A 27,690-nucleotide genomic window follows, 5' to 3' on the forward strand; every position below is an offset into this window, starting at 1 on the left:
TAGTTTTTTTACGTTTGGGGGTTATGGATTCTTACGTTTGGTGGTTAGTTTTCATACGTTTAGGGGTTGATATTTCTTTCGTTTAGGGGTTAGTTTTCTTACGTTTGTGTTTTAGGGATTCTGACGTTTTGGGGTTAGTTTTTCTACGTTTGGGGGGGAGTAATTCTTACGTTTGAGGGTTAGTTATTTTACGTTTGGGTGTTAAGGATTCTTACGTTTGGGGGTTAGTAATTCTTACGTTTGGGTGTTAGTTTTCTTACGTTTGAAGGTTAGTAATTTTTACGTTTGGGGGTTAGTTTTCTTACGTTTAGGGGTTAAGGACTTTTACGTTTGGGGAATAGTAATTCTTACGTTTAAGGGATAGTTTTGTTGCGTTTGGGGGTTGGTTTTCTTACGTTTGGGGGTAGTTTTCTTATGTTTGGGGGTAAGGAATTCTTAGGTTTGGGGGTTAGTTTTGTTAAGTTTGGGGATTAGAATTTCTTATTATTGGGAGTTAGTTTTCTTACTTTTGGGTGTTAGTTATTTTTACGTTTAGGCGTTAGTTTTCTTTTGTTTGGGGGTGAGTTATTCTTACGTTTGGGGTTAGTTTTTTTGCGTTTGGGGATTGAGGATTTTTACGTTCTGGGGTTAGTTTTCTTACGTTTGGGGGTTGATATTTCTTACATTTGGGGTTAGTTTTTTACGTTTGGAGGTTAGGGATTCTTACGTTTAGGCGTTAGTTTTTTCACGTTTGGGGGTTAGTAATTCTTTTATTTGGGGGTTAGTTTTCTTACGTTTGGGGGTTAGTTTTCTTACCTTTTAGGGTTAGGGACTTTTACGTTTGGGGATTAGTAATTCTTGATTTTGGGTGTTAGTTTTCTTACGTTTGGGGGTTAGGGACTTTTACGTTAGGGGGTTAGTTTTTTTTACGTTTGGGGGTTAATGATTTTTACTTTTGGGGGTTAGGTTTTTTACGTTTGTGTAAAAAGAAAAGAAGATAGGCCTGCAGGACTCCCACTCGCGTGTTTTTAGCCATGTTCAGTTATAGTTTTGCTATAACGAGTATGTCTTTCAGGAAACGCCCTATCTTGTATGAGCGGTGCTCCCTGTAAATTTTCTTTTAGCGCTGTATTTTCTTCTTATTAAATGGTATTTATGGTTTGGAGGATTGCGTGGTAGTCACTGAACAAAGCCAAGTGCTTACTGATGTCGCATGTTTTGTATTCTGATCTCAAAGGTCATTTCTGGGTTTTGTGTTCTATTTATTTGACCTCTTGTTGTTTGTGTTTAACGACTGTCGTTCTTATGCTGTTTGTGGCAATTGGTTCAGGCCTCGTATGGCTCATTTCAGTGTGTCTTGCGACAGTATAGCCTCTCTTTTTATCTTTGTAAGGATAAGATTTGAACCGGCGTGTAATAACTTCGTTATCTTGCAGCTTTTGCATTGCCGGGCCCGGCTATTTGCTCTTGTGGCAAGATGTTATGTTACTTATCACGGTTATTCGTCTCTTGATCCTTTCTTTAGCATTGTAGCCTCTTTAAAAGCTGTACAATGCGTTAATTTGAGGGCTTAATGCCGCTTTAGTTACGGCTGTGTTTTTTGTTATCGCTCCGCTCCGCTCTGTAACTGTGAGGTTTGTGTTTATGTTGCGGGAGCTTAGTATTTTCCTCCTGTGTTTTGATTACGCCTCAGACTGATTACTGACTGAGACAATTCTTCTGTGTTACTCTGGCCAGGGGCTGCTACGAGTCCTTCAGCCGTTAGCAAATTCTGTGGCATTTTAGGCAACGGTCAGGCAAGACCGCGGTTTCGATCCTAATCTTGTGGATCTCTTCAGTTGCCGATTTTTGAAAAATGATAGAGATGAGTTCTCGGTATCATTTCAAACGTTCGCACTCTTTTTTGAGATTTTATACTCGTTGGAAGGATCGAAAATCCCTTGTTTTTATTGGTTCCTCTATTGACCAATCATATAGCTGTGATTTCGATCCTTGCAGGTTTAGCTTGAGCTGTGTTTTCTGAGATGGCTAAATCGTTGAATTTAAAACATATACTGGCACTGTATTACCTAAGATGGCTGATCATGTAGGATTGTGATGTTGCTTCTGGCGTATTGCCGAGTCAGGATGACTTTTTTGATTGTTGTATACAAGTGTGTAATAGGAAAAGAAGATAGGCCTGCAGGACTCCCACTCGCGTGTTTTTAGCCATGTTCAGTTATAGTTTTGCTATAACGAGTATGTCTTTCAGGAAAAGCCCTCTCTTGTATGATACTCCCTGTAAATTTTCTTTTAGCGCTGTATTTTCTTCTTATTAAATGCCATTTATGGTTTGGAGGATTGTTTGATAGTCACTGAACAAAGCCATGTGCTTACTGATGTCGCAATTGGGAATTGGCAAGGATTTTTACGTTCAGGAGTTAGTTTTCTTACGTTTGGGGGTTTATATTTCTTACATTTGGGGGTTAGTTTTCTTACGTTTGAGTTTTCTTACGTTTGGAGGTTAGGGATGGTTTAGGCGTTAGTTTTTTTACGTTTGAGGGTTAGTAATTCTTTCATTTGGGGGTTAGTTTTCTTACGTTTGCGGGTTACGGATTTTTACGTGTGGGGGTTAGTTTTCTTACGTTTGGCGGCTAGTAATTCTTACGTTTGGGGGTTAGTTTTCTTACCGTTTAGGGTTAGGGACTTTTACGTTTGGGGGTAAGTTTTCTTACGTTTGGGGGTTAGGGACTTTTACGTTAGGGGGTTAGTTTTTCTTACGTTTGGGAGTTAAGGATTTTTACGTTTGGGGGTTTGTTTTGTTACGTTTTGGGGGTTAGTAATTCTTACGTTTGGGGGTTAGTTTTCTTACGTTTGGGGGTTGGTAATTCTTACGTTTTGAGGGTTAGTTTTCTTACGTTTGGCGGTTAGAATTTCTTACGTTTGGGAGTTAGTTTTCTTACGTTTGGAGGTTAGGGATTCTTTGGTTTAGGCGTCAGTTTTTTTACGTTTGGGGGTTAGTATTTCTTACGTTTGGGGGTTAAGGATTTTTACGTTTGGGGGTTAGTTTTCGTACGTTTGGGGGTTAGTTTTCTTACGTTTGGGGGTTAGTAATTCTTACGTTTAGAGGTTAGTTCTCTTTCGTTTGGGGGTTAGTAATTCTTACGTTTAAGGGTTTACTTTCTTACGTTTGGAAGTTAGTAATTCTTACGTTTTGGAGTTAGTTTTCTTACGTTTGGGGGTTAGTAATTGTTACGTTTGGGGGTTAGGGACTGCTACGTTTAAGGGGTTAGTTTTCTTACGTTTGGGGGTTAGTAATTCTTACGTTTAAAGGTTAGTTTTTTTACGTTTGAGGGTTAAGAGTTTTTACGTCTGGGGGATGGTTTTCTTCCGTTTGTGGGTTAGTAATTCTTACGTCTGGTTGTTAGTTTGTTACGTTTGGGGGTTAGTAATTCTTACTTTTGGGGGTTAGTTTTCTTGCGTTTAGGGGTTAAGGACTCTCACGTTTTGGGATAGTAATTCTTATAAGGGATAGTTTTCTTACGTTTAGGGGTTAGGGATTCTGATGTTTAGGGGTTAGTTATTCTCACGTTTGGGGGTTGGTTTTCTTACGTTTGGGTTTACAGAATCTTACGTTTGGGGGTAAGGAATTCTTACGTTTGGGGGTTAGTTTTCTTAAGTTCGGGGGTTAGAATTTCTTATTATTGGGAGTTAGTTTTCTTACGTTTGGGGGTTAGGGATTCTTACGTTTAGGCGTTAGTTTTCTTACGTTTGGGGGTTAGTTTTTTTACGTTTGGGGGTAAGTTTTCTTACGTTTGGGGGTTAGTTTTCATACGGTTGGGGGTTAGGGATTCTTACATTTGGGGGTTAGTTTTCTTACGTTTGGGGGTTAGTAATTCTTAAGTTTAGGGATTAGTTTTTTTACGTTTGGGGATTAAGGATTCTTACGTTTAGGGGTTAGTTTTCTTACGTTTGGGGGTTAGTTTTCTAACGGTTGGGGGTTAGGGATTCTTACGTTTGGGGGTTAGTTTTCTTACGTTTGGGGGTTAGTAATTCTTAAGTTTAGGGATTAGTTTTTTTACGTTTGGGGATTAAGGATTCTTACGTTTAGGGGTTAGTTTTCTTACGTTTGGGGGTTAGTTTTCTAACGGTTGGGGGTTAGGGATTCTTACGTTTGGGGGTTAGTTTTCTTACGTTTGGGGGTTAGTAATTCTTAAGTTTAGGGATTAGTTTTCTTACGTTTGGGGATTAACGATTCTTACGTTTAGGGGTTTTGTAATTCTTACGTTTGAGGGTTAGTTTTGCTTACGTTTGGGGGTTAGGGACTCTTACGTTTGGGGGTTAGTTTTCTTACATTTGGGGGTTAGTAATTCTTACGTTTGAGGGTTAGTTTTTCTACGTTTGGGAGTTAAAGATTTTTACGTTTGGGGGTTAGTTTTGTTACGTTTGGGGGTTAGTAATTTTTACGTTTGGGAGTTAGTTTTCTTACGTTTGGGGGTTAAGGATTCTTACGTTTAGGGGTTAGTTTTGTTACGTTTGGGGGTTAGGGATTCTTACGTTTGGGGGCTAGTTTTTTTATGTTTAGGGGTTTATAATTCTTTCATTTGTGGGTTAGCTTTCTTACGTTTGGTGGTTAGTTTTCTTACGTTTGGGGGTTAGGGATTCTTACAATTAGGGGTTAGATTTCTTGCGTTTGGGGATTAGTAATTTTTACGTTTTGGAGTTAGTTTTCTTACGTTTGGGGTTTAAGTATTCTTACGTTTAGGGGTTAGTTTTCTTACGTTTGGGGGTTAGTAATACTTACGTTTGGGGGTTAGGGATTCTTACGTTTGGGGGTTAGTTTTCTTACGTCTTGGGTGTTAGGGATTCTTACGTTTGGGTGTTAGTTTTCTTACGTTTGGGGGTTAGTATTTCTTACGTTTGGGGGTTATTGATTTTTACGTTTTGGGGTTAGTAATTCTTACGTTGTGGGGTTAGTTTTCTTACGTTTGGGGGTTAATTTTCTTACGTTTGTTGGTTAGGGATTTTTACGTTTGGGGGTTAGTAATTTTTACATTTGGGGTTTAATTTGCTTACCTTCGGGGGTTAGGGATTCTTACGTTTGGGGGTTAGTTTTTTTAGGTTTGGGTGTTAGTAATTCTTACTTTTGGGGGTTAGTTTTCTTACTTTTGGGGATTAGGGGTTCTTACGTTTGGGAGTTAGTCTTGTTACGTTTGGGGGTTAGGGATTCTATCGTTTGGGGTTTAGGTTTCTTACGTTAGGGGGTTAGTAATTCTTACGTTTGGAGGTGAGGGATTTTTACGTTTGGGGGTTAGTCTTCTCACGTTTGGGGTTAGTAATTCTTATTTTTGGGGTTTAGTAACTCTTACATTCTGGGGTTAGTTTTCTTACGTTTTGGGGTTAGGGATTCTTACGTTTGGGGGTTGGTTTTCTTACGTTTGGGGGTTAGGTATTCTTATGTTTAGGGGTTAGTCTTCTTACGTTTGGGTGTTAGTACTTTTAACGTTTGGGGGTAGACACACGGGCTTCTTACGAGGTACTAGGGTTAAGATTACCCACATTTGATGCCATTTCTCTCTCCAGACGTTGTTGTCACGCAGTCGAACTTGACGTCAGCTAAGAGTGTCGTCAGCCATCGTTGTTTGGCCCCAGGCCTAAAATGGCAGTAAAATCAAATGCAAGGCTGATGGCGGACAGCTAAAATAATTTTATTGCCCAATATTTCGGTGTGACAAAACTAACCTTCTTCAGGGGATGCAAAAGGCTGAATATTGTAACTTTTTATTTCCAATTTTTACTCGTTAACTTTTTTCAGTTCCTGGAGGAGGTTAGTTTTGTCTAACCGGCGAAATACTGGGCAATAAAATTATTTTAGCAGTCCGATCAGCCTTGCATTTGATTTTACGTTTTATTCCACATTGCTGATCCTGATCTACACAAAGATCCGGCTCCACTTTGCTACTGTTTGTACAAGTGGTCCTTGCATTATTTAAGAGTTATGTAAAATGGCAACTCGGCTCACCCGAAGCCGGATAAGAGCGAGGCTGTTTCACAATTGAACCACGTTTAACTTTTACATAATCAGACACCATTGTCTCAACTCTAACTGAACACCTTGAGACACCATTGTCTGAGATATTTGATTAATCTTTTTGCAATGTGTCAATAATGTATGATAGAAAAGAATGCCTGTCACACTCCCTTGCTCCCAGGCGTTATGATTTAATTCAAGCCTTATTTTCTCTTGTTCAATTTTGGAAAACTCATCTTAAAAATACTAACTGCAAAAAAGTGCATGGGATCCTGCCCTCTCTTTATTGTAAGAAACTTAAAAATTGTTTTTGAGCAATCCAAAAATAATGATCTGGACATTTTTAAATGCTCGGTCAGCAGACATGCGAAGATCAGTTGCTTGTTGCATCAAGGAAAGCTGCAGCACGCGATTTAGTCTGTAATGTTTCTTCTCTCAAGTTAACCGTTTCTTACTCATTTGATTTCGAAGCAAAAAACTGTGTCAGCTTTTTTGCCCTGTTTTAACTCTCTCTACTAGCTGATCTGACTTGTGAACAGGCCGGGGTCACGTTTTTTTTTTTTCTATTTAATCCCAGTCACGTTTTTTTTTTCTCTTTAATCCCAGAGAAACAAAAGAAAGATTAAATGGCAATGCAACGTTCCTAATTAAAAATATTGCTAACGTCTAGACGGCTAGTATTTCGACATTACCTCGAGTTGCTCAATTGCATGCAAGTCTACTAATCATGTAGGTCAATCGTTTGGTAGGCACAACCTTCGGAGGCTTCGTGGTCGAAAGTTGTAACTAGAAGGACTTGTTCCTTGTGTGCGCTGTATGAACCAGCTTTTGGCTTTGTGTGCGTTTGAAATTGAACTTTTTCCTCGGAGATTCAAGGTTAGTGGTTAAAACCAATGCCAGTTGATGTTCGTATGAATCAGGTAAATGTTTTTTTTCCTTTAAATCCAGCCGGAGTTTCTTAAAACTTACTGCAACTTAAATTTTCAGCTAAAACATTCGAACAGATCAGTCTGTTAGTAACGCTTTACAAAGGCACAAAACGACCTGGTAACACAGGAGACAACTTTTGAGGTATTTTATTTACGTGTTCTCGTTGAGTGCGGCCAAAATTCTAAGCAATGATCATTGCTCCACGCATGAGAGGTGTGTCGGGTCAAAACCCCGAGAAAGCTGTCTACCTGACCCGACGTATTGAATGGTGAACTGAAGAAGACTTGGAGAGAATCACACCTATTGACCCATCAAAATTCTTTATTGGAGTCCCTGACTCTGACAGCCTTATCTGGAACACTACAATGGGAAAACAATGACTTGGTAAATGTTAGATTTAATGGAACGTGATCCGAATGATTCAAGTGCCTTAAGCCGAAGTCTTGTCTTCGTGAAACCGATGCCCAAAAAACCGGCACCAGTTCAAGTTTTGAAAAAATAAATAAATAAACAAATCAAAACAAACAACATCACACGCATCCGGAAAGAGTTTTATCCACACACATGTACACACACCCATTAACACTCAAGCGTGGAAAAAATGGATTAAGAAGGTTATATGCTGATCCGGTTTTCATGGTAACTTAGATGGCTTGAATAAGTTATCGTCAGTCTGTGTGTCTAATGAAACAGTTTTGGTTCGTAAACAATTTTTGATTTGTGTAAGATAAGAAATAATTCTTGGCTCGTTTATTCAATGTTTGAATGAAACGTGCAAGTGAATTTAGTTTATGCAGAAGCCCCAAGTTTTAATTCCATTTAATCATACTTTAGTACTTCCTTAGAGCGGAAATGTGCAACGCACAGGGGGCAAAAATTCAAAGAAACCTTACATCTTGACAATTTTTTCATCGAGATGTATAAACGATTTTAACATCAACTCTAGGAAATGTCTAGCTTGGAAGACAAAATCTGGACCCCAATTGATTGGCTAGGCCTTATGAAACCCGAGCAAGTTGTGTGAATCAGTGATAAGCTTACTCAGCCAACATATTTTTAAACTTCGATGGTGGTCATGGGGATTTAGAGGATTTAACTGTTGGGCATAGTCCTGAACGTACAAAAAAATCAGTACCCATACAATTCGTGTTGCAAAGGGGTTAAAAACAGGTAGCATCTGTTGAGCATGCTCAAACGTTTGAGGGGGTGTGAATGTTTACACAAATCCTCCGGTACAGCAAAATTCCACTGCATCTATGGTGGTACGGCTAAAGGTAAACTTTAGTGTTCGACACATATACATTCACCAACAGGGTCAGTTCATTTTAGAAGTGAAAAATCGTTCCTAAGCAACGGTTTAAAACGGAATGCATCAGTCATTTCTAGCAGTGCCCTGATTCTCCTTCGGCCGACCCCCGGGCATTTTTAATGAGATTTTTTTAAAACTCACCAGCAAATGTCCCACGGCGAGGACAAACGAGTTTCTCAAACTGTTCAAATGCCCCACGGTTCAGCTGCAAATAAGTTGATTTCTCAGTTACCTTCATTAGCTAATGAGTCTAAACTAAAATAAGTCCTATTCAGTCTCTGTATTGTTCCAGTGACTGTTCGTTATGTGCATCTACCATCTCGTTTCGTCCTCCTTTAATAGACAAAGTTAACCAGTCACAAGTTGATCGTCTTTGCCGATGAAAGGAAGTGACGGTACTGTGAGGTGGAATCACGATACCGTCAAATGCCCGGGGGGAGGGAGGGGGTAGACTACTATCCAACCCCCGGGACGGACAGTGTGATATATGTTCAACTAATCCCTGGGGAGGGGGATGGCCACAGCTAGAATTGACTGATACATGAGCAGCGGGTTAGCTAATTCTGCTAACGATTTGATGGTTATAAGGTTAGCTAGTTTTGTGGTGTCCATTTGTTTGGTATCGATGTTATGTTTACAGCCCGGGGATGAGCCATGGATTCGACATTGTGGTAGAAAAAATAACCTGTTGTGGGTTTGAAGCGGAATTTTAGTGACTGGCTAAACTCTTTTAGCAGCTCGGACGCAAAACTAATCAGCCTAATCCCTATGCACAATTTACCTGCCAATGCGATGCTCTCTCAGTACAATTTACGATTCGAAAATGAATTCAATAAATTCAACTAACTTTTGTTTACCTCCGTATATATCCGCATTTATATTTGTAAATCCTCCACGTCGGTTCTGGACTTCTTTGCTATCATCACCAACAAAATGGAAATAAGGAAAAGGAAATTGGCGTTTCCGGCGAGTAATTATCCTCGGAAGGGGAGGAACTTTGGCAGGTCAAATGGCGCTTAAACAACAAACTTTATTTAAAAAAACAATAACAAACTTTTTTTCCAGAAGAGGTCTGAAACATTCTCCGAGGAAAGCAAAACACAAAGATTTTTCATTCGTTCCCAAGAGAGAAGTTGAAATTGCATGCCCCAGTCGATCACGTATTCTTAAAAGTCATTGCCGGAAGGTAACGTAAACAGTATCTACACACTACAGGAACACTTTCGTTGAGGAAAGGTGGTCAGGTCCAGTCCCTGTTGAGGATAGAAATTTGCTAAATAAACACTTTCATTTAAACCATGGCACGCAGACTGTGAGAACAGCTTCTGGTATAATTTTGTGTAAGATTTTAGGGGTGAAATCTGAAGAAATAATACAGCTCGGTCTGGAATGCGATAGGGGTCCTCGCTCGTACAACACACCCCTGAGATTCTGAGGTCCACCCGTATTAAACATAGACATACCGTTTTTCGGTTTTTTAATCTCCATAAGTTATCATGTTTTCAACTTTGATTACTAGTCACTCTAAAAGCAAAATACTAAGATACTATCTGTAAACAGCGAAATTTCTAGAGCACAATTTTAGTTGAAAATAAATAAAATAAAATGGGATTTCAGTGCCTTCCACAAAGTGGCTCATTGATTCATCCACTGTTTCTGGGGTGAATTGGAATTTGCAATGTTGCAGATGTTGGTCTTGATGGAGAGAGTTAAACCGAAATAACCGGAGAAAAACCCTCGGATCAGGGGCAACTTGACCAACAACAAACACAGGGACTCGCACCCGGCCACATTGGTGGGTGGTGAGTGCTCTTACCACTGCGCCATCTCAGTTGTAGGTTTTTTATGCTGCAAACTTGATTAGGCAGTAAGCACGATACCGGCATATTTTAGTTGAATTGCTTCACGGATGCCTTGGCGTGATTTCAAAATAAGAGATTATTTCAGAATTCGGCCGTATAAACAGGACGTTTTCAGTTGTCAGGATTCATTTTGTACGGAAATGGTTATAATTGCTAATGGCTCCAGGGCTTTACCCTTGACCTGAGTCAGATAGGGGTTGCGGCGGACAATTCAAAGAGGCGATGCTTCAATACACAGCATAACTTAAAATCGGACGCACCCGGTATAAGAGATTTACAAAGGAACACTTGCAGGTCTCTGTTGTATCTTATTGTATCTATCTCGGTTGTGATGCGCTTGTGCTTAGTTTTCGATGAACATTACCGTAGCTGCGCAAAAAAGGCCATTGTTTAGGCCCGCAATTGTCACGTATGCAAAAACGAAACGTCGGGTTTTGTGACACTCCTCCTTGTTTTAATTAAGACGTCTCTCCAGCTCTTCTCTGAACATCTCTTTGCTAAGCTAAGATGACTTAGCGTATTGTTTTAAAACGTTGTTTTGGTAACGGTCCTCAGGCTAATCAAAGCTAATCACGCACACAATAAGCAAGGATTTGCTGAGTCACTCGACTGATAAGAACCGTGGTCAACCGTGAATAGGCGAAATAAAGTGAATAGGGGCAAATCACGTTTAAAAAACGGATTTTTGCGTTTGTTGAAAGGCATATCCGCTCGCGCGCTAGGGGTTAATTGATTGGTCACTCGAAGCAAAACGTGAGAGTGTTGCCAGCCGTAAAACCGAGTAAAGGAAGACACTCTGCCACATGTTTTTTAATTTGCAAATGATGTCATCCTTATTCTATCAAGATTTTTAAAATATCTAGGCTAAATAAATGTGAGATATCTTGAGCGTGTATATTAACGTTATACTGGTTGTGCGCATGCACCCTGTTATTTACGTATCGTTTCCGTTTCCGTCCACGTTCTTATAACACATACCAATTTGACGTCACGCCATCCAAAACTGTCAAAATTGGCCAATAAACAACAACCTCTAACTAGAAATGACACGGCAATTTCGAACTTTGCACACGTAGTTAACACTTCATTAAAATCTGCATTTGTATTGTACAAGGCAGTTATCACCATAAAAAAATACTGCTCAAAAAGCTTTAATCCTGATTTCATTCGACAAGTCACAAAAGAATTTTTCACCTAGAACCTAATTAAATATAACCATACTTAATGTACGAAAAAAACTTGAGGTTTGAACCTGCGGAAAGCTAAATATCAAATGCGTGACGTAAAAGGAATTTAGGAAATTCCTGCTGACTAGTGAAACATAATATGGGGCTATTGATTATCTATAACGACTCACGAGCGCGAGCGTCACAACATTGTAAGATCTTTGACAGAGAAGAGTTTGTCCATCAGCCACCCAACGTACAACAAGTCTGAGTACGTTTTCAGGTATTTCGAAGGAATTTCCCTGTAGCTTCATTGTCAATGTATTCTAATTAACTTTCTGTTACAATTTCTTTTATATTCCGGGTATGTTGCGCAAATCCAGTGATTCTGTATACGAACGAAAACACAACATATTCTATGTGACGTACACACGAATTAAAACGACCCCTATTTCAGGCTTAAGAAACATTTTGTACCTGCTTTAACGCAATTACTGTTTAAAAAAAATTACCTAAGAATCAATTTCCAAACAAAAAATTTCGAGCGCGAACTTGGAGGGGGGGGGGGGGGTGGGGGTATCTAGACAAGTTGTAGCTTCTTGTCTTCAAACTTACTTTAAATTTGATGCTATAGATAATGGAGCAGAAATTTTAATATTTATTATCTTTAACGTTGCAAATTCTTTATGGTTTCTCGTTATTGGATCTCAGTATTGCATTGGCCTTCTTTCAAATTGTAACGCATTTTGCCTTTATAAATTTTTGGGTCCATATTTAGCTTTATAGGTCTAACAACGGCCTCATTCGCACCTCACTCTCACTGATATACCTGAGTACTCCCCCCGCCCCTCCCCCCTTGGGCTGCGGTTTACTACTGCTTATTGCTTTTCATTAAAAACACAGCTGCTAAGCTGATTTGACTCAGTTGGAACTCATGGAAGGCCGGTCCATGCCGGATACACTGTTGTGATTTCCGTCACTTTTTTTTTCTGTATTTAATCAACAACGAAATCACTGGCTCGTGTGAGTAGAAGGACAACACAACTAAGATAAAGAAAGCACTTCTGTAATACGTTGCAACGAAACGTTTTAAATGTTTTTCGGATAAGATTGAGTTATGATGGCAAAAACCAACACAAATGTATATAAGGGGAAAATAAAGAAAAATCTAGGAGAATATCAAAATAGATATCAAACTTTAAATTTATCAACCACTGCGTACACTGCAGGTCATTTTATTCGTTCTTCAGCTGAGGTTCAGTTTTGAAAGATTTTTTTAACAGAATGCCGGGATCAGAAATGCTGTCAAATTTGACTCCTGGGAAGACCAGTGGCAGAAAAATAATGATTAACCAACATCAGCAGACTTCCTTAGCTAGCGTGTATTTGTTCCTTCTACCTCGCCCCCACCCTCCTCCCCTACCAATCCCCACCCCGAAAAAGTCGTTACTGTATTTAAGTTCGGAACAAGGGGTGTAAAATTTCAATTCAAGAGAAGTACAAATATAAAAGGCTGCTGAAATCTGTAACCAGAAGCCAAGTAAACCCAAAATATTCGATGTATTTCTTTTCTCTTTATCACGTCCAATCCATAATCAATCTTGTCTCCCACAAAAATGTCAAAATTCGTGTTTTTTGACCCATTCGTTCAAAACGCACAACGGGGTACCTCGCGGCTTTATCAGGTAAAATTGTGTATTTTTCAAGATTACTTAGGCCAAAGTATTAAGTTTAGTGTTCCACGCGAGTTAAGAGCGTGAGATAACATTGGCTTTCCAGATCTTTGTGCCAGCTGAGTTTACAGTCGTCCGTGAAAAAACATTGGTGCCCTTCATCACCCATTGAACCCGAAGTAATGAACAAGATAATGATCTTGGTGGAAAACCGCCAAAATTTTGTTTTGTTTCCACTTGTGAACCTTTGTTATTTTCGGGAAAGTGACTCTAATTTTAGATTCCAAGTTCCTTAGTTTTGGACATCCTCGACGTGATTTTCAACACTCACGTGTTGCTCCTTGTTGCTGGATTCAACCAATCAGCAAATTGCTTCCAATCACACACTGACACCTCAGGGTATTTAGACTGGGCTTGGACTTCCCGTCAATTATCAGAATGACAATTTACATCTTTGACGTACGTAAAGTAAATAAAGGATGTTCTGGATGAGCCATTAGTAAAACGTGAAAATACAAGAATGGACGACAACATGAAAGCTGCAAGGAACTCAATATAACTTTTTACACGGAATGCCCGCAGGGCATGACGTGTCTAGGTTTCGGTCGGGTATCTTTTTCTTCATCGGTGTCATAAATGTGCACATTAATTTATGCATTAAACTCTGTCCTCCCCTAGTAAGGATATATTGTTCTGATTGTCTTCAACAGAAGCGGCCCAATCAAAATCTATTTTTCAGGCACATATCACGAGAGAGGGGACTCACTCATCACTTCTGTGTGACGTCAAATCATCATTTGATTTATTCATTAAAACTAGATTAAATTCTTCCCTCTCCCAGAAGGGATCTATTGTTTTGATTGTCTTGAACAAAAGCGACCCAATCAAACTCCATTATCTGCGCGTATATCACGAGGGAGGGGACCCACTCATCTCTAGTTGTGTGACATCAAAGCAAATCATCATTTGGAAAAGTTGTTTTCGTTCAATGGCGGCCACATGTCTGAATTTGAGACTCCGGATCTGCCGTTTTCAGAGAGAAAACCAACCTTTTTCAAGCAGTAAATCGAAATAATAACTTCTAGGTAGTACTCGACAGTTGAAACGGCGGAAATTGGGAGAGTTCACAGCAAAGAAAATCTGCTTTAAAAAACAGATCGAATGATCAACGCGAAGGATTAGAGCTAGAGGAGGCCAGACCAGTTCAGCGGGGTCATGACGTTATTGCATAGTTATTTCTGGTATGATTCCTAGTAACACAACGATAAGTATCACGCAATATATCTGAATAAAACCATTCAGACAATTATTTCAATGGCCAAGGGAGGATATTTTTTAAATATCTGCGAAACATACAATGGGGAATAATTGGGGCTACATTAAGCATTCCGTGTAATGCCATTAGAGGGGCATCTTGTTAATCTTGCATCTGGTAACACCACAGAATAACTGGGAATCTTTGCAGATAATTTGTCTCCTTGTTCAGATCTGTTGAGTAAGTTTTACCTTTTACATCTAGTTTTAAAAATTAATTGATAATCCGGGTTCCAACAGTAGCCGCCAAGGTTCCACCAGGATTTATTAGACTACAAGATTTATCCCGCTCTCCTTCAACAACAAAAAATCGTTGGTCGATCGAACTGCAACAACTACCTAACTACCTAGCGTGAAAACCGAAAATTTTTCACATTTTGTTTTTAAACCTACTGGTGAAAAACGAAAGGCATCGCAGGAAAGTGCTGCCGAATATTTCAGCTTCCTTTTCGAGCCGTTCTGAATTGTTACAGATCAGAGCTTCGTCCAGAGCCCATATACAACCTGTCACTAAGTATATCATGTAACGAGCACACTGTGTCGTCCAGTCTCGGTTGTTTAATAGAACCATGCGTATAGATCTTGGGTTTTTAGGGGTAAACGCATCACATCGTATATTTTCATCTCATTTTTTATGAAAACAATAAAAATAAATACAAATAAATAATTAAACAGGGCTCCTGAAAAATCTCAAATCAAATACGCTGCTTCCTGCAGGATTGGAAGAAACTGGAAAGCAAATTGGTTTGATATATATTTAGAAAACATTCCAGGGCGATGTTACTATGTTTGTATTGATCCCTTCTGCAGTTTATCGCTGGGCCAATAGATCGCTCTCCACTTCTGCCCTTTTGAAATATCGGTTCAAAAGCTTCTTCTTCAAGGCTTTTAAAATGGCATGACTAGGATAAGTGTTATGTTGTTTCTATTTTAGCATAGTCAAGTGATAGCCATGTTATTAAGATAAATATTTTTACTATCTTGACCGCAGTTCTCAGGGGTAAACTTGTAAATTCAAGTTCTACTGGACTTTATTCCCGTGTGCCGGGTGGGTTCTCGCGGAATTTTCCGTTTGGGGTGGGGGGAGGGGACCGGGGGCTGAGATCCCGGATACCCGCCCGAAGCAGCCACCCTATGGTGACGGTATGAGTTTTCACGGACTTCCCTCGGGGGTGACAAGCCAGACACGACTCTTTTTAAAAGGCAAAAGTCTGTAGTCATTTCTCATTAGTTCCAGACGGCAAAACATTCTCTGTTCAGTCAGACCACAAAGGCTAAATACCGCCAAATGATCCCCCGGATGTTTTGCCTCAGCATAGCAGGAAGAGTTCAAAGTTTCAAGTTTCCTTAGCCATTCTCAACAAGTTCAGAGCACGCTAGTTCAAGTTCAGAGTGTGTTGCCAGCGTTCTGATTGCGGTGATTGTCTTTGGATATACAGACTGGATTTAGAAGGCAGGGAAAAATTACATGTGTACGGTTCTGATCTTTTCACTGTTCACCTGGCACTGGATTAAACTGGGATCCACTGGGCGGTAGGGACGCAGTTAAAGCTTTCCGAAATTATAAACTTAATTATGTGTGATCTTCCTGTTTTCCGGACGCCTCAACGTTTAAACATTTTATTTCTGTCTGTCTATTGTATATAGTCTATATTTTCTCCGGAATCGTCAGGAATTGCGAAAGGACCTCATCAAATTGAAGAGAATATGATAATGTGTGCGATGTCGTGAAGGAAACAAATTTAGACAGGAGGAAATGTTTTGCGAACAAATTGGTTGTCAATAGTCTTTTAAACAAATACCACGATCTCTCAGAATGAAAAGTTACTTTAGTAATATCGAAATGCTTCAGTGGATAATCTCAAGGTTCACATCTTAAATATTGTTGTTACAAGCAGGCTACTTAGGAAATTTATGTTTCCTTCCTCGGAAATCTATATAAGCTTATGTAGATAATCCAGAAAAACAGTGTTTCACTGCTAAATGAAATCTAGATATGTTGTGTGCTACCGTGAATTAATAGCGAGCGTCAGCCATGCAGTCGTGCAACGGGTAAAACTAGGGCTTTACGACACTAGACAAAGTACAAAGCTTCAAAAACTTGTAGTGTTGAAATTAAACATGACAAAGCTCGCTCTGTCATTGGTCAATTTTGTGGGCATGTTGGAGGTGTGTCCGGGGGCGGATATAGCAGATATTCATTCCACTCGTTCCTTCGTGTGGCTTGACGCACTCATGATCGGCCGCACGACATGTTCAAGTTGGGCAATGCAGTGAAATTCGAAAGTAAAATTAGCCCTTATCTTTGTTTTCGAGCAAAACAAACATAGTTTTGAGCAAACGAAAGAACTGTCAAAAAATAAAATCTGACCAGAAATCTGACCTCGTTTTGAGGGAATATTGGACTTTCCAATTCTCAGCGCTATTGTGATTGGTCAATAGGAATCGCCTCATTTCAATTGACCAATGGGAGCGTTTTTCTGACGCATGCTTGACAAGTGGTTTGCGAGTGAAATTACTTGGTTTAGTTGCATCAGGTTGTGCTCCTGTTAGCTCCTTGGGGAGGCAGTTCTAGCAGTCTAAATCCTTTTCTTTTAAACTTTAGAGAGACAACAAAAGACTGCAAAGCGTCCTGAGTAACAATGGCGCTCAATTTGAAAGAAGAATGGGAGAATTTTGTGGTGGAACAGCTTCGAGGACCAAACATGAAAGATTTCGGCCGACTGAAGACGAACGGCGAGCGATTCAAACTTTGCAAGTATATTTTGAGGTAAGTTCAACACTCTGTGAAGGAAATTTTATGTTGTTTTCTGTCTCTTGGGTTATAAATTATTGGCTTTCCTGAAATATAGCAAAATCGAGTTCAAACCTTGAAACGAATTATGACCTGTAATATTTTCCCGATCTGACGGACCGGCCAGAGATTTTACGATTGTACAATTTTCTTTCCACGGATATCGATATTTCTTACCCTCCAGTTTTCCACCAGTGTTTGTTGTTTTTAATAAGAGACTTGCAGCATTTATATTTTACAGAAATCCTATTTCAATTTAGCCAACGGTTTACCTCAAATATATAAGCGTAATACGAAAAACCTCAGCATTTAAAATGGTGTTTGTTTATTGCTAGCTGAAAGCTTGAATAAACCACTTTGGGAGATCGACAGGCAGAAAACTTGTATCGTTAAATGTTCTATGTCAAATACCTCGTGTTGTTACTGCATTTCATTTCTTTTCCTGTCTAAACTTTGTTCTGTCAAGTTAAAGAGTTCATGGTACATGTAAGTTCTTATGGAGTTACCAAGTTGCAGCACAATGAAATATGCATGGCGTTTTTAGATAGCTTTTTTGTTTACAGTGGCCTGGGTGTGATAAATCGCACGTTTTTTTTTGGCTCGAGAAGCTAGAAAACAAGTGATATTTCAGGCAGAAGGAATATTTTCAATAACTGTCTTTTGATGTTAGCTAGACCCCCTGCCTTTGGTCTTGTGCCGATGTCCATCCGCACGTGCAGGAGTACACGTGTATTAATTCGTGATTCCTTCGTTATTTCGTTATTCATTTTCTAGGATCTTTATTTTGAGGACCAATTTACGATTCTAAAATTCATTGGTTTCATTAGGGTTTATTTTTTTACAGGAGTTTTAAATTTTTAATTATCTTCGTGAGGTTTGTCAACGCGTGCGCATATCCATTTTGAACCCTTCATATATTTACATTGCAAAGGTTGCCTATCACGCCATGGATGCAATTTCAGATGAGATCTTGCACGCCCTACCAATAATCCCAAGGCAGATATCACGAAAATTATGTTAGCTTGTACTGTGAGATAAATCCAATGTTATGAGAACCGATTTAAATTTTATTGTACTTGGTAGATTGTATAACCACTGGCGTATTAAAAGTGCAAACCGCATAGCTTGGTTGTTGGAAATTCTAATATTCTTTACACCCTTGATGAGTGGGTAATTTCAATACCTTAAGTTTGATTCCTTACCTAGGTTAGAGCTGAAAAATGTTACATAATAACAATCCATAACAGATATGCAAAGAATGATAATACAATAGAATGAGAATGATAATCAAAGAATACATTTCCTTCAGTCTTTCTAAAGTTTGCAAATTAATTGCTTGTTTTTGCATTTACTATGTACATATCTTTTTTGAGAAGCTTGTGTTTTATGGATGGTGAATATGTCAGAGTTACTGTGTAGATGTGCACAAGCTATCCTGACCACCGTATTGTTTTCACTATTGTTATGCATAATGAATTTTGCTGGATGCTAGATTTTGTTCATGTTTATAAAGCTGCAGCCAGAAGACCTCACTTTTTAGAGTGGTGAAGGTTTAAATTGCATGAAACATGATTCTGCGAAGGCCTTTAAAACCTTAATGCTTTGATGAAATGATAATAATAATTATTATTGTTTGGATATTTGCAATTATGAGTTAAGGGAACAATACAGTGTATGCCTCTTTGTTATTTTGGGTGGGTTGTTTTTCTTATATTCAAATGAGCTTTTTGCTGTGAAAGATCTTGTCAGAGTGAGCTCTGTGTTGACTCAGCAGGTTATTTAAGATGGAGTGACTGACATCTTCTGATTATTACAAATTATGTTAGTTTGACCTTTAAGTTCATTTTAGGAGAATTATGCCCCTAAAACCTGGAATCAAGTAAGAAATTTTAAACAATAAATTGACCTTTATCATGGTAATTTTAAATTTTGATGTCGGCTTGGTATTGGAAACCAATGATAATGCTGGAAAAAGCACCTTGAAAAGACCAAATTATCGATTCTTATCTTTTTTTATATATGTTTGTATATTACATGTAACATAATCTAAATTTCCTAAATTCACAGAACTGCATCTCTGCTATAAATTATATTACAAAAGACAAGACTCAAAACTACAACTAGGTCTCTTCATGTTGGTTTGTCATCCATGTCTACAAATTTACCACTGAAAATAGACTGCGGTCTTAATAAATTGGAAATTGATGCCTTTGCATCTTACTCTATACCTGAACATTATTTAAATTAAAGTTAGCAATAATTAATCTAGAATTTTTGTTCTGATTATTTTAGAAACGAACCCATGGCCCAAGAAATTGTTGAGCAAATACAAAAGCTTCTAAATACCAGGAGTAAACAGAAAACAAACAGCACTGGGAATGTCCAGGAATACTTGTGTGTTGGTGAAGAACATGTCAGGCGGAGAGATTTTAAGAAAGCTGTGATCTGCTTCTCTTTGGTAATGACATTTAATGTTGTATCAACCCTTGGGCCAGTGGTCTAAGCCCGGTTGAATTCTGATACGTATAAGCTTTGTGTCTTGTATCATTTGACTATCACTTTTCTCTGGTTCCTATAATCTGGAAAGAACAGGTTTTCATGGGGTTTGGTTAAACAAATTATGAGAGGCCAAATCTCATGAACAAGTCTGATTTATTGTGATTACAGAATACACCAAGAGTATCACGAGGTTACCCTCCATGTGTTTTTTTTATTATTTTTTTTTTTTATTTACTCTTGGACTGGTGTCAGTATTTTATTTGCCAGGCGTAAAAAGATCCTTTAAAATACAGTGTCGCCACAGAGAAAATGGCCATGAGCAAAAAGGGAGCATTATGTATTTGGTGACACTAATTTGTTACTTCTTTGTTACAACTTTAGGCCATACAACAAGCGCTCTTAAGCAACTCAGAAAACCATGATCCACTTTCCAACAAGCCAGGCGATATATGTGACTCAGGGTCATCAGATTGTGCTGACAACATTGACAGGCCTGATGGCCATGTTAGCCTTGTTGCGCTCTATACCAGACGAGCTGAGGTCCTCTTTCAGGCACAGGAATACAAGGTATGTTGACTGAACTTGTTTTTCCTAAAATGAGAGCTGTTTATTCTTAGCGGTAATTTGGACAGCGCAATAGTGTATTCTGGGCATGTCGTAGGCATTCCCTATGTCAGAAAGAAATAATTATTGGTCTGCTGCAGTCAAAGGTGGGCTGTTCAATCAGGCCTTTGAAAGCGATATAGTTTTGGTAGTTAATTGGGGTATTTGTAAGAGGCTGAGGGCCATTATGGATGACTAGTAATCAAACCCAAAAGTTTGAGTCCACTGTAATCTCAACTATTTCTTTATTACACCCAGTAACATTTTGCATCGCAAGAACAGCCTTCCTCTTTGTCTTTATCATCGTGTTGCCTAATGAGGTGAAATTTAACTTTTTTAAAACCCATTTTGTCTAGACATGTCTGAACGACATCCAGGAAGCAACATCATTGCAATGCCCCCAAGCCATTAGCACAAAGCTCATCAACCTTCAGAAGGCTTGTCAGAAAAAATTGGCTATCTCCAAGCAGCTTTTTCATGGTAGGTATTAACATTAAAAACCTGTCTCTTCTTGCACCCTTGAGGGGATACATACTTAATATTGTAGGTCAGTAGTAGGGATGTTATGTTCGGCTTTGAATTGAATCATACAAGTATTGTTGAGTGCAGTGTTTTTTTTCTGTTTTAGGTGGTGATGCTTCTAAAGATATACCCTCTGTCACAGGAAGTCTTCACAGCAAGATAGCTTATGGCTCTGAATTGATTGAAATTGATTGTACCAGCACTCAAGGTCGATTTCTGAAGGTTTGTTTAGACTTGGATTTAAATTTCTTTTTTAATTCGTAGAAGCTTGTTTTATGGAACACTATCTTTTTTGTATTGTAAGATTCTTGTTTGATTCCTTTTCACAGACATGCAAAGACATGGAAGTTGAAAATAACTTTTTGGTCAGGAATTTTGTGAAAAATTATGTTGTAATGCAACAAAAAAAATTCAGATAATCTGAATTTTTTAATTTGAGGTTAGCAGTATATCTTGCCCCCTGTTGAACCATTAAATAGGGTGAAAACCAAATTGAATTGTAGTTAATCTTTTACAACACCTTTCAAACCCCATAACATGCAATTTTATTTGAGACAGAAATATCAAAAAATATTTTATTCTTTCATTTGTTTGATCTAAGGAAAGGTGGAAAAGAATAGGTGGTTGTTCATTTGTGACAAATTGTCTACTGTCTGTCTCCTATTGGTTTCTTATTTTAAGGAAAACAATACATTTTATGTTGTCATTTCTTCTCAATTTTCTGTAGGCATCTGGTGATATCCGTGCAGGAGATACCCTGATCTCTGAGTCTCCGTATGCTGCTGTTCTTCTGCCAGAAAATGCTCTCACTCATTGTGGCTGCTGCTTCCAAGCTTTAGTGGCACCGTTTCCGTAAGTTATCTTTAATACATGAATAATCTCATGATTTTAATCTTTTTGTTATGGCTCCATCATTGGTTAGAAAGTTGTTGCCATGTTCCTGAACAGCAACTTTTTTCATTTATTCATCATCAGTGACTCTTAGTCACTTTCTTAGGATTGTCATGCCTTTTGGCTGCGATAAACCAAAAACATACATGTATAGTTACAATTAATGCCAAACAACAACAGAATCCAGCAAACCCCTCATCCAGCCTCCAGAGTATGGCAGAACTCAATGAGATCTTGCACATGCAAAGGCATTTTACTGGTGTGCACTACATGCAGTATGACCTTCAAAGTTATCTGTGTACACTGATGTGTGCAGGTTGCTACACTTCAGTATAAAACCTCACCTAGAGATTCATAGTCCCAGGGATAGAATGACATTTTCATTTGCATGCAACATAAAAAAAATACTTTTTTTGTCAAGTTTGGCATGCAAATGATACTTGTGCATGCACATGCCATACTCTACAGACTGGCCCCTCATTGCACTTTGCATTCTTGTTTTCCTAACAGTTGCCACCACTGTTGTGAAGTTCAGTATTGTTCGCAGTCATGCCGTGACACAGCCTGGGCACAGTACCACAGAGTAGAGTGCAGTCTTGGCCCACTTCTCAAAGTGGTGAGTATCATGCCTTCAGCTTGGTCAAAACTTCAGTTTTTATGGTGCATTACTTCAGCAATTATAATTATCATTATGTTGTTGTTGTTGTCTTTGTAGATGGACACCTCTTTCCAGTTATCACTTAGAATACTTTTGGTGACAGGGGCTGAAAATATTCTTGGTAAGGATTGTAATTATATCATCCTAATAAGGATAAGTTCTTATATAAAAGAAAGAGTCACATGGTTATCTATGCAACCAGACTGTATCAAAAAAACCTGAAAAAAATTCAGGCTTGAACGGGATTTGAACCCATGACCTCTGCGATGCCTGTGCAGTGCTCTACCAACTGAACTATCAAGCTAACTGGGAGCTTGTCATGTTCTGAGTTCATAATACATGTATACCCGTGAAGAATAAATGAGTATGAATAATTATGAAGCATGTATATGTGTATGTGCTGCAGATGAAAAATTATAAGTATAAGTTCTTCTTTTAAAGAAAAAAGCGTCTCGTAGTTATCTATGCAACCAGACTGTGCGAAAAAACCTGAAAATTTTTATCATTTTTTCGCAACAGTATGGTTACATTAGATAACTGAGAGATTCTTTCTTCTATATAAGAAGAACTTATACTTATGATCTTTCATCCACATTACGTATACATGCTAAATAATTATCATCCTAACTTTGTCAACATGTACATGAAGATCCAAAACTTACAATTCTCCTTGTTTTTTCTTTTTATATTATATATAGATTTCTTAAGAAGGTTGTCATCCTCATCCAGTCCTTGTGAAAGTACAAATCTCAACAGACTCTCAGGCTGTGGTCCTGAAGGAGATTATTTAGGTATTTAGTGGTTAAGTTGTTGTTGCATATTTGTCAGTAGCCTGTTATGCATTTGCAAGGCCATTCTTCTAGAAGTAGGGTTCCTCTCTGAGTGTTAATTAATATCAATCTCACTCTCAAGTCTGGACCAAATGTAAATGTGTGACCTAAAAATAATGACCAAACTTTTCTGTGTAACTGTTTTTAATTCCTTTTCCCTGTATTGCACAAGGCAAAATTGATTTTCAAAAATGCACTTGATTACTAGTGAAGTGTTGAGGCTTGGAATGTTAAGTTTGTATATGTCTTGTCATCAACAGGTGATTATGACTCAGTGTTCTCTTTGGTGACCAACACAGAGTTGCAGCCAGTCAAGACCCTAATGTCGCATGCACTGGTATGTGTTTCAAATGAAACCCGTGGTATTCACCATTTACAAAGAAGGAAAGAAAACATAAAACCAAAAAGCTACCCGGAGAAACCTTTTGAAATATAAGCTCCTTAAATATCAGAAGCCAAACCCCCTTAGACTGTTAGAGATTCCAGTTAAAGCTGTTAGCATTGTTTTTCAAGTTCTTATTATTGTCTAACCTCGTCAATTTTGGAATACAAACTGCCCTGAACATAACCGGTAAAAAGTCTGAGTTTTCCTACATAGAATGCAGTTGGAAGTTTTCAGTTCTTCCTTTCATATAACCTTTCAAATGTTCAAGTTGTTGTTGATACTCAGATAGATCTGTTTGTTATTCTTTCATAGAATTGTGCCTTGTTATCAGAGTTTCTTCATGGTGTCATGTTTAGAGAAGATGATCCACATCAGAGACCATTAAGCTGCGATAACTGCACAAGAAACAGGCTGTCTCATCCGCAGGAAATGCAACATGAAAAATGTGAACAATATTATAATATAAACAATTTCCAAAACTTGTTTTGTACAAACTTACAACAAGAACTTGATAGTACAAGTGAAACTGGAGAAGGAGCAAGTTGTCTTCCAGCAGATGTGATTGGCTGCCTGCTGTTTCATCACTCACAACAAATGTCTTGCAATGTTCACGCAATCACAGCAATAGTATCAACTAGTGATGAGAAGGCAAATTCAAAACATCATACATCCAAGGATCAAGTTGTAACTAGAGAACAGAAGAGGATAGCCACTGCAGTGTACCCTACTGCATCTCTGCTGAATCATGCTTGTGATCCAGATGTCATCGTAAGGTGAGGTTCATTCAGAGTGTATGTTGGATTACCCTTTGCTTTGGTGCATTCAGAGGTTGGTGTAACAAAACAACCAAGTTTAAAAAACAAGTTTTGGGTGATATTATGTTATATCTATGTTATTTTTACTGACGATTGATCTAGTGCAAACTGTTCACAAGTTAACCTAATGTGTGGGGTTCATCAGCCCAGACTCTTAGTTTGATATTTTTGTACTTTCAGTTTTGTTGATGGCCATCTTGTAGTGAGGGCAACACATAACATTGCTAAAGGATCAGAGATATCTCACTGCTATGGTAAGGGAACAAGTTGTTATTTTGAAAGTTAAGCCAATGCTTTGCTTCCAGCATTGAAGGAATTAGGAATGCTGCCACATTGGCTATTTATTGGCTATATGCATAGCATGGCCTTGGATTTCAAAACAAGGCTCTCGTGAAACAAATCCAAGCAGTTGGAGTAGGTCTTTTCACAAGTGTACATGTGACATTGAACTATTTAGTCAGCGTTTGAAAATGCCAAAATTTATAAAAATTAATAGACTTTGTTCTGATACAGGTCCTCATGTAAGCCGCATGGGTCGTGAGGATCGTCAAAAGCTCCTGTACCAGCAGTACTTCTTTACTTGTCAGTGTACTGCATGCAAGAGGTAAGCTAAATTACTGATTTGTCTGTTCTAAAAGGTTTTACTACATCAAGAAAGTATCTTCTTGACAGTGTGCAGTGATGTACAGTTATTTGGCAGGATAAATTTGATGTTAATCACTCTTGTAATGTTTAAAAAAGGAGCAGCAGTGTTTTATCGGGTTTAAAACCACAAGATGCAGCCGAGTGGTTTTAGTCCCGTTGAAACACCTGCTGCGAGTTTTTTGAACAGCTTCAAAAACATTCATGGAAAAGCATGTGTCAATAGAGTTCATAACAATAATTGTTATTATGCCTTTTTGAACATTGGAAATTAGCATATGAGAAAAACACCGCATACTAATGAGGAGTGTTTTACCAGCTGATAAAACACCGCATACTAATAAGGAGGAGGTTTACAATATAAAGTCACTGCACGTGATGTATTGTTGACCATTTCATAGGTGACCATTTCATGGGCTTATTATTAGTGAGTTTTTGAAGGTGCTGTAAAGTACTATAAGATGCATGCAGCTGATTGTGGGACATTTTCTCGCTTAGTGATGAAGAGATGGAGAACAAGAGACTGTGCTTCTCTGCCTTTGCCTGTCCTGAGTGCAAGTCAGCAGTGAAACTTTCTTCAGTGAGTGGTGATGTTATAGGGACCTGTCAGAACCGTGAATGTAACCTGGAGAAAAGTATGGTGAAAGAGTGCAGACTAGCGCATGAGGCAGAGCTTCTTTTCATGAAAGGAGTTCGGTTGTCTGAGAGAGTTGGAATCAAAGAGGCACTTGATGTGTTCCTTGAATGTCTGCGACGGCGTAAAATGCTGCTCCACAAGTATCACAGAGACCTGGCAGAGACACATGATGCTATTGCAAGGTAATGTGGAGTGAAGGTTACTTCAAATGAAAACAGTTAACACTGAGTATCAAAGTTAAGTGTGTCATCTGTCACCTTGCCAAACGGACCCTGTTTAGCTTTCCCTGAAAAGTTTTGCCTCTGCAGGATTTGTTATTTCAACTCATTTTTGTGTTTTGTTTCTGCAGGTGCTATGCCATGAGTGGCGATTTCAAGAAAGCTTCGCATTACTGTTCACAGAGCTCTGAAGCAGTGGAGAAAGCTTTCGGTTCATCAAGCGTGGAGTATGCTCATGAACTTCACAAGCTCTCACAACTGCTCTTCAATGACAGACAGATCAAGAAGGCTCTCTCTACCATTGACAAAGCTACCAATCTCTTGGCATGCCATTATGGACGCAGCAATCCAGATGTGAAGGAACTTAGTGAGATGAAACGCTGCCTCATCGAAGTTGGTGGACGCTCAAGGAACAATAGCTCGTGATGTGACTGACTGTTCTAAGTAAATAAATTAGAGCAAGATTTTGGTACAAAGTTCATCATCATGGTTTGGGCCTTGTTAGTTTCGTAGACATCTGCGTGACTTGCGTGACTTGTGACTTGCGTGACACGTGATCATGACATCACAATATATTCAAGAGGCTTCCTAGTCAGGTTAAATACTTACCCGCACTATAAAAGGAAGTTTGGTCTGGCCAATCCGCTAGTCGTTTCACTGAAGACGCTGAGTGGTAAACATCACATCGCCCATGCAACAACATATAATTGAATGACGACAATATAAATTTGAAATTGTTATTTGAATTTGCGTCGTAAAAGAAGCAGAGATTTAACGAAAAAAAAAAAAAGAAAGAAACAGAAACAAACTAGTTGTAGAGATAAATTACAATATTGTTCTTCAAAAAATCTTTTTATTTTAGATTGTATTCCTAAAAGAATGCTGGGCTTTCTTTCACCAACATCAATTTTATGTCCGCCATCACCAATGAGACATTGATGAGACGTTGAAACGGTCATTACATGCCAGACCCAGGGGGAGCTTTCTCTTTTATAGTGCGGGTCCTTGTTAAAATATATATATCCAAAATTAAAAAAAAAACGAAGACAAAAGGAAGTGTTCATAGTTAAGAATTTTTATACAACTTTTTTTGAAAGTATCTTTTACGCTAAAAGTGTGGTTGTAGAAATTGATGTTAAATGTATGTATGAACTTATAGTTCATTTCGTCTCCATTATCGGAGATCCGTTAAAAAAGTGTCTTTAAAAAGAACGTGGTACTTGTTTTGTTTAAAAAAACAGCAAGAATTATAATTGATAGTTTATAAACTAAAAGATATGTTTAGAGAAGTAAAAAAAGACTAAGAAACATTTCTGGCGTTGTGCCTGTGAACCACAGAAATATCATTAGAAAAAACGTGATTGATCGGGTAAGAAAGGGTTTAAACTAAATCCACTCTTATCTTTCTTAGTTCAGTACAACTAGAAAAAATATATGTACAGGTTACATTAAAACGTCAGAGGTGATTGAATAAAATTCAAAACGTAATTGTGTACTGTGTTGTCTTTTTTGACACATACGTATCATTGCCTTATTTTGGCTTGAAGTATTTTTGAATGAACCAACAGTCTTTAGTCTATGGGACCGGAGCATGTTGAAATGCCAGGCGGGAGATTTAGTTTCTTCAATTCAAATCTTGTACGTAATTTCTCGCATTAAAATGTCAGTAAATGGAGAAGTGAGCAACATTTTCTCTGACAGCTGTAAAGAGAGAGTTTTCTGTAGGCAATCGACAGCTAGAGTTGGGATAAGAATCCACCATACCTTTCTATGTGCCTATTCGTTGTGTTAGGTTCGCAAGGTATTGTGGTAAAATGTACGGCCGCCATCTTTACAGTGGATTGGTGGGCGATCAAATTAACAAATTGTCGTCAGTTTTTCATGCGTCTGTCCTGTTACTGATCGTTAGTTTCGTCCTAACGTTGTCCAAGAGGCTGTAGTCCACCAGGCGTG

General features: G+C 38.5%; 1 protein-coding gene across 4 annotated transcripts; it reads left to right on the top strand.

Annotated features, from left to right (window-relative positions):
• The first annotated feature begins 11,439 nt into the window (after nucleotides 1–11,439).
• On the top strand, nucleotides 11,440–27,230 carry LOC146452835 (protein-lysine N-methyltransferase SMYD4-like). 4 transcript variants are annotated; one of them, XM_085097363.1, is made up of 16 exons: nucleotides 11,440–11,539; nucleotides 16,849–17,013; nucleotides 19,330–19,495; nucleotides 19,918–20,103; nucleotides 20,496–20,619; nucleotides 20,768–20,883; nucleotides 21,389–21,513; nucleotides 22,063–22,168; nucleotides 22,268–22,331; nucleotides 22,909–23,001; nucleotides 23,301–23,377; nucleotides 23,738–24,198; nucleotides 24,421–24,494; nucleotides 24,754–24,844; nucleotides 25,381–25,701; nucleotides 25,869–27,230. In XM_085097363.1, the coding sequence occupies exons 2-16, from the start codon at nucleotides 16,886–16,888 to the stop codon at nucleotides 26,161–26,163; spliced, it is 2,427 nt and encodes an 808-aa protein (XP_084953489.1). In that variant the 5' UTR covers nucleotides 11,440–11,539; nucleotides 16,849–16,885; the 3' UTR covers nucleotides 26,164–27,230. The 4 variants fall into 4 exon arrangements, with proteins under 4 accessions (XP_084953489.1, XP_084953490.1, XP_084953488.1 ...); XM_085097364.1 differs by lacking the exon at nucleotides 11,440–11,539 and adding an exon at nucleotides 14,408–14,424; XM_085097362.1 differs by lacking the exon at nucleotides 11,440–11,539 and adding an exon at nucleotides 15,613–15,776.
• The last annotated feature ends 460 nt before the right edge of the window (nucleotides 27,231–27,690 follow it).

Source organism: Pavona decussata, unplaced genomic scaffold (genome assembly GCF_977016875.1).
Source record: "Pavona decussata unplaced genomic scaffold, jaPavDecu1.1 SCAFFOLD_366, whole genome shotgun sequence".
In the NCBI taxonomy this organism is placed as follows: Eukaryota; Metazoa; Cnidaria; class Anthozoa; order Scleractinia; family Agariciidae; genus Pavona; species Pavona decussata.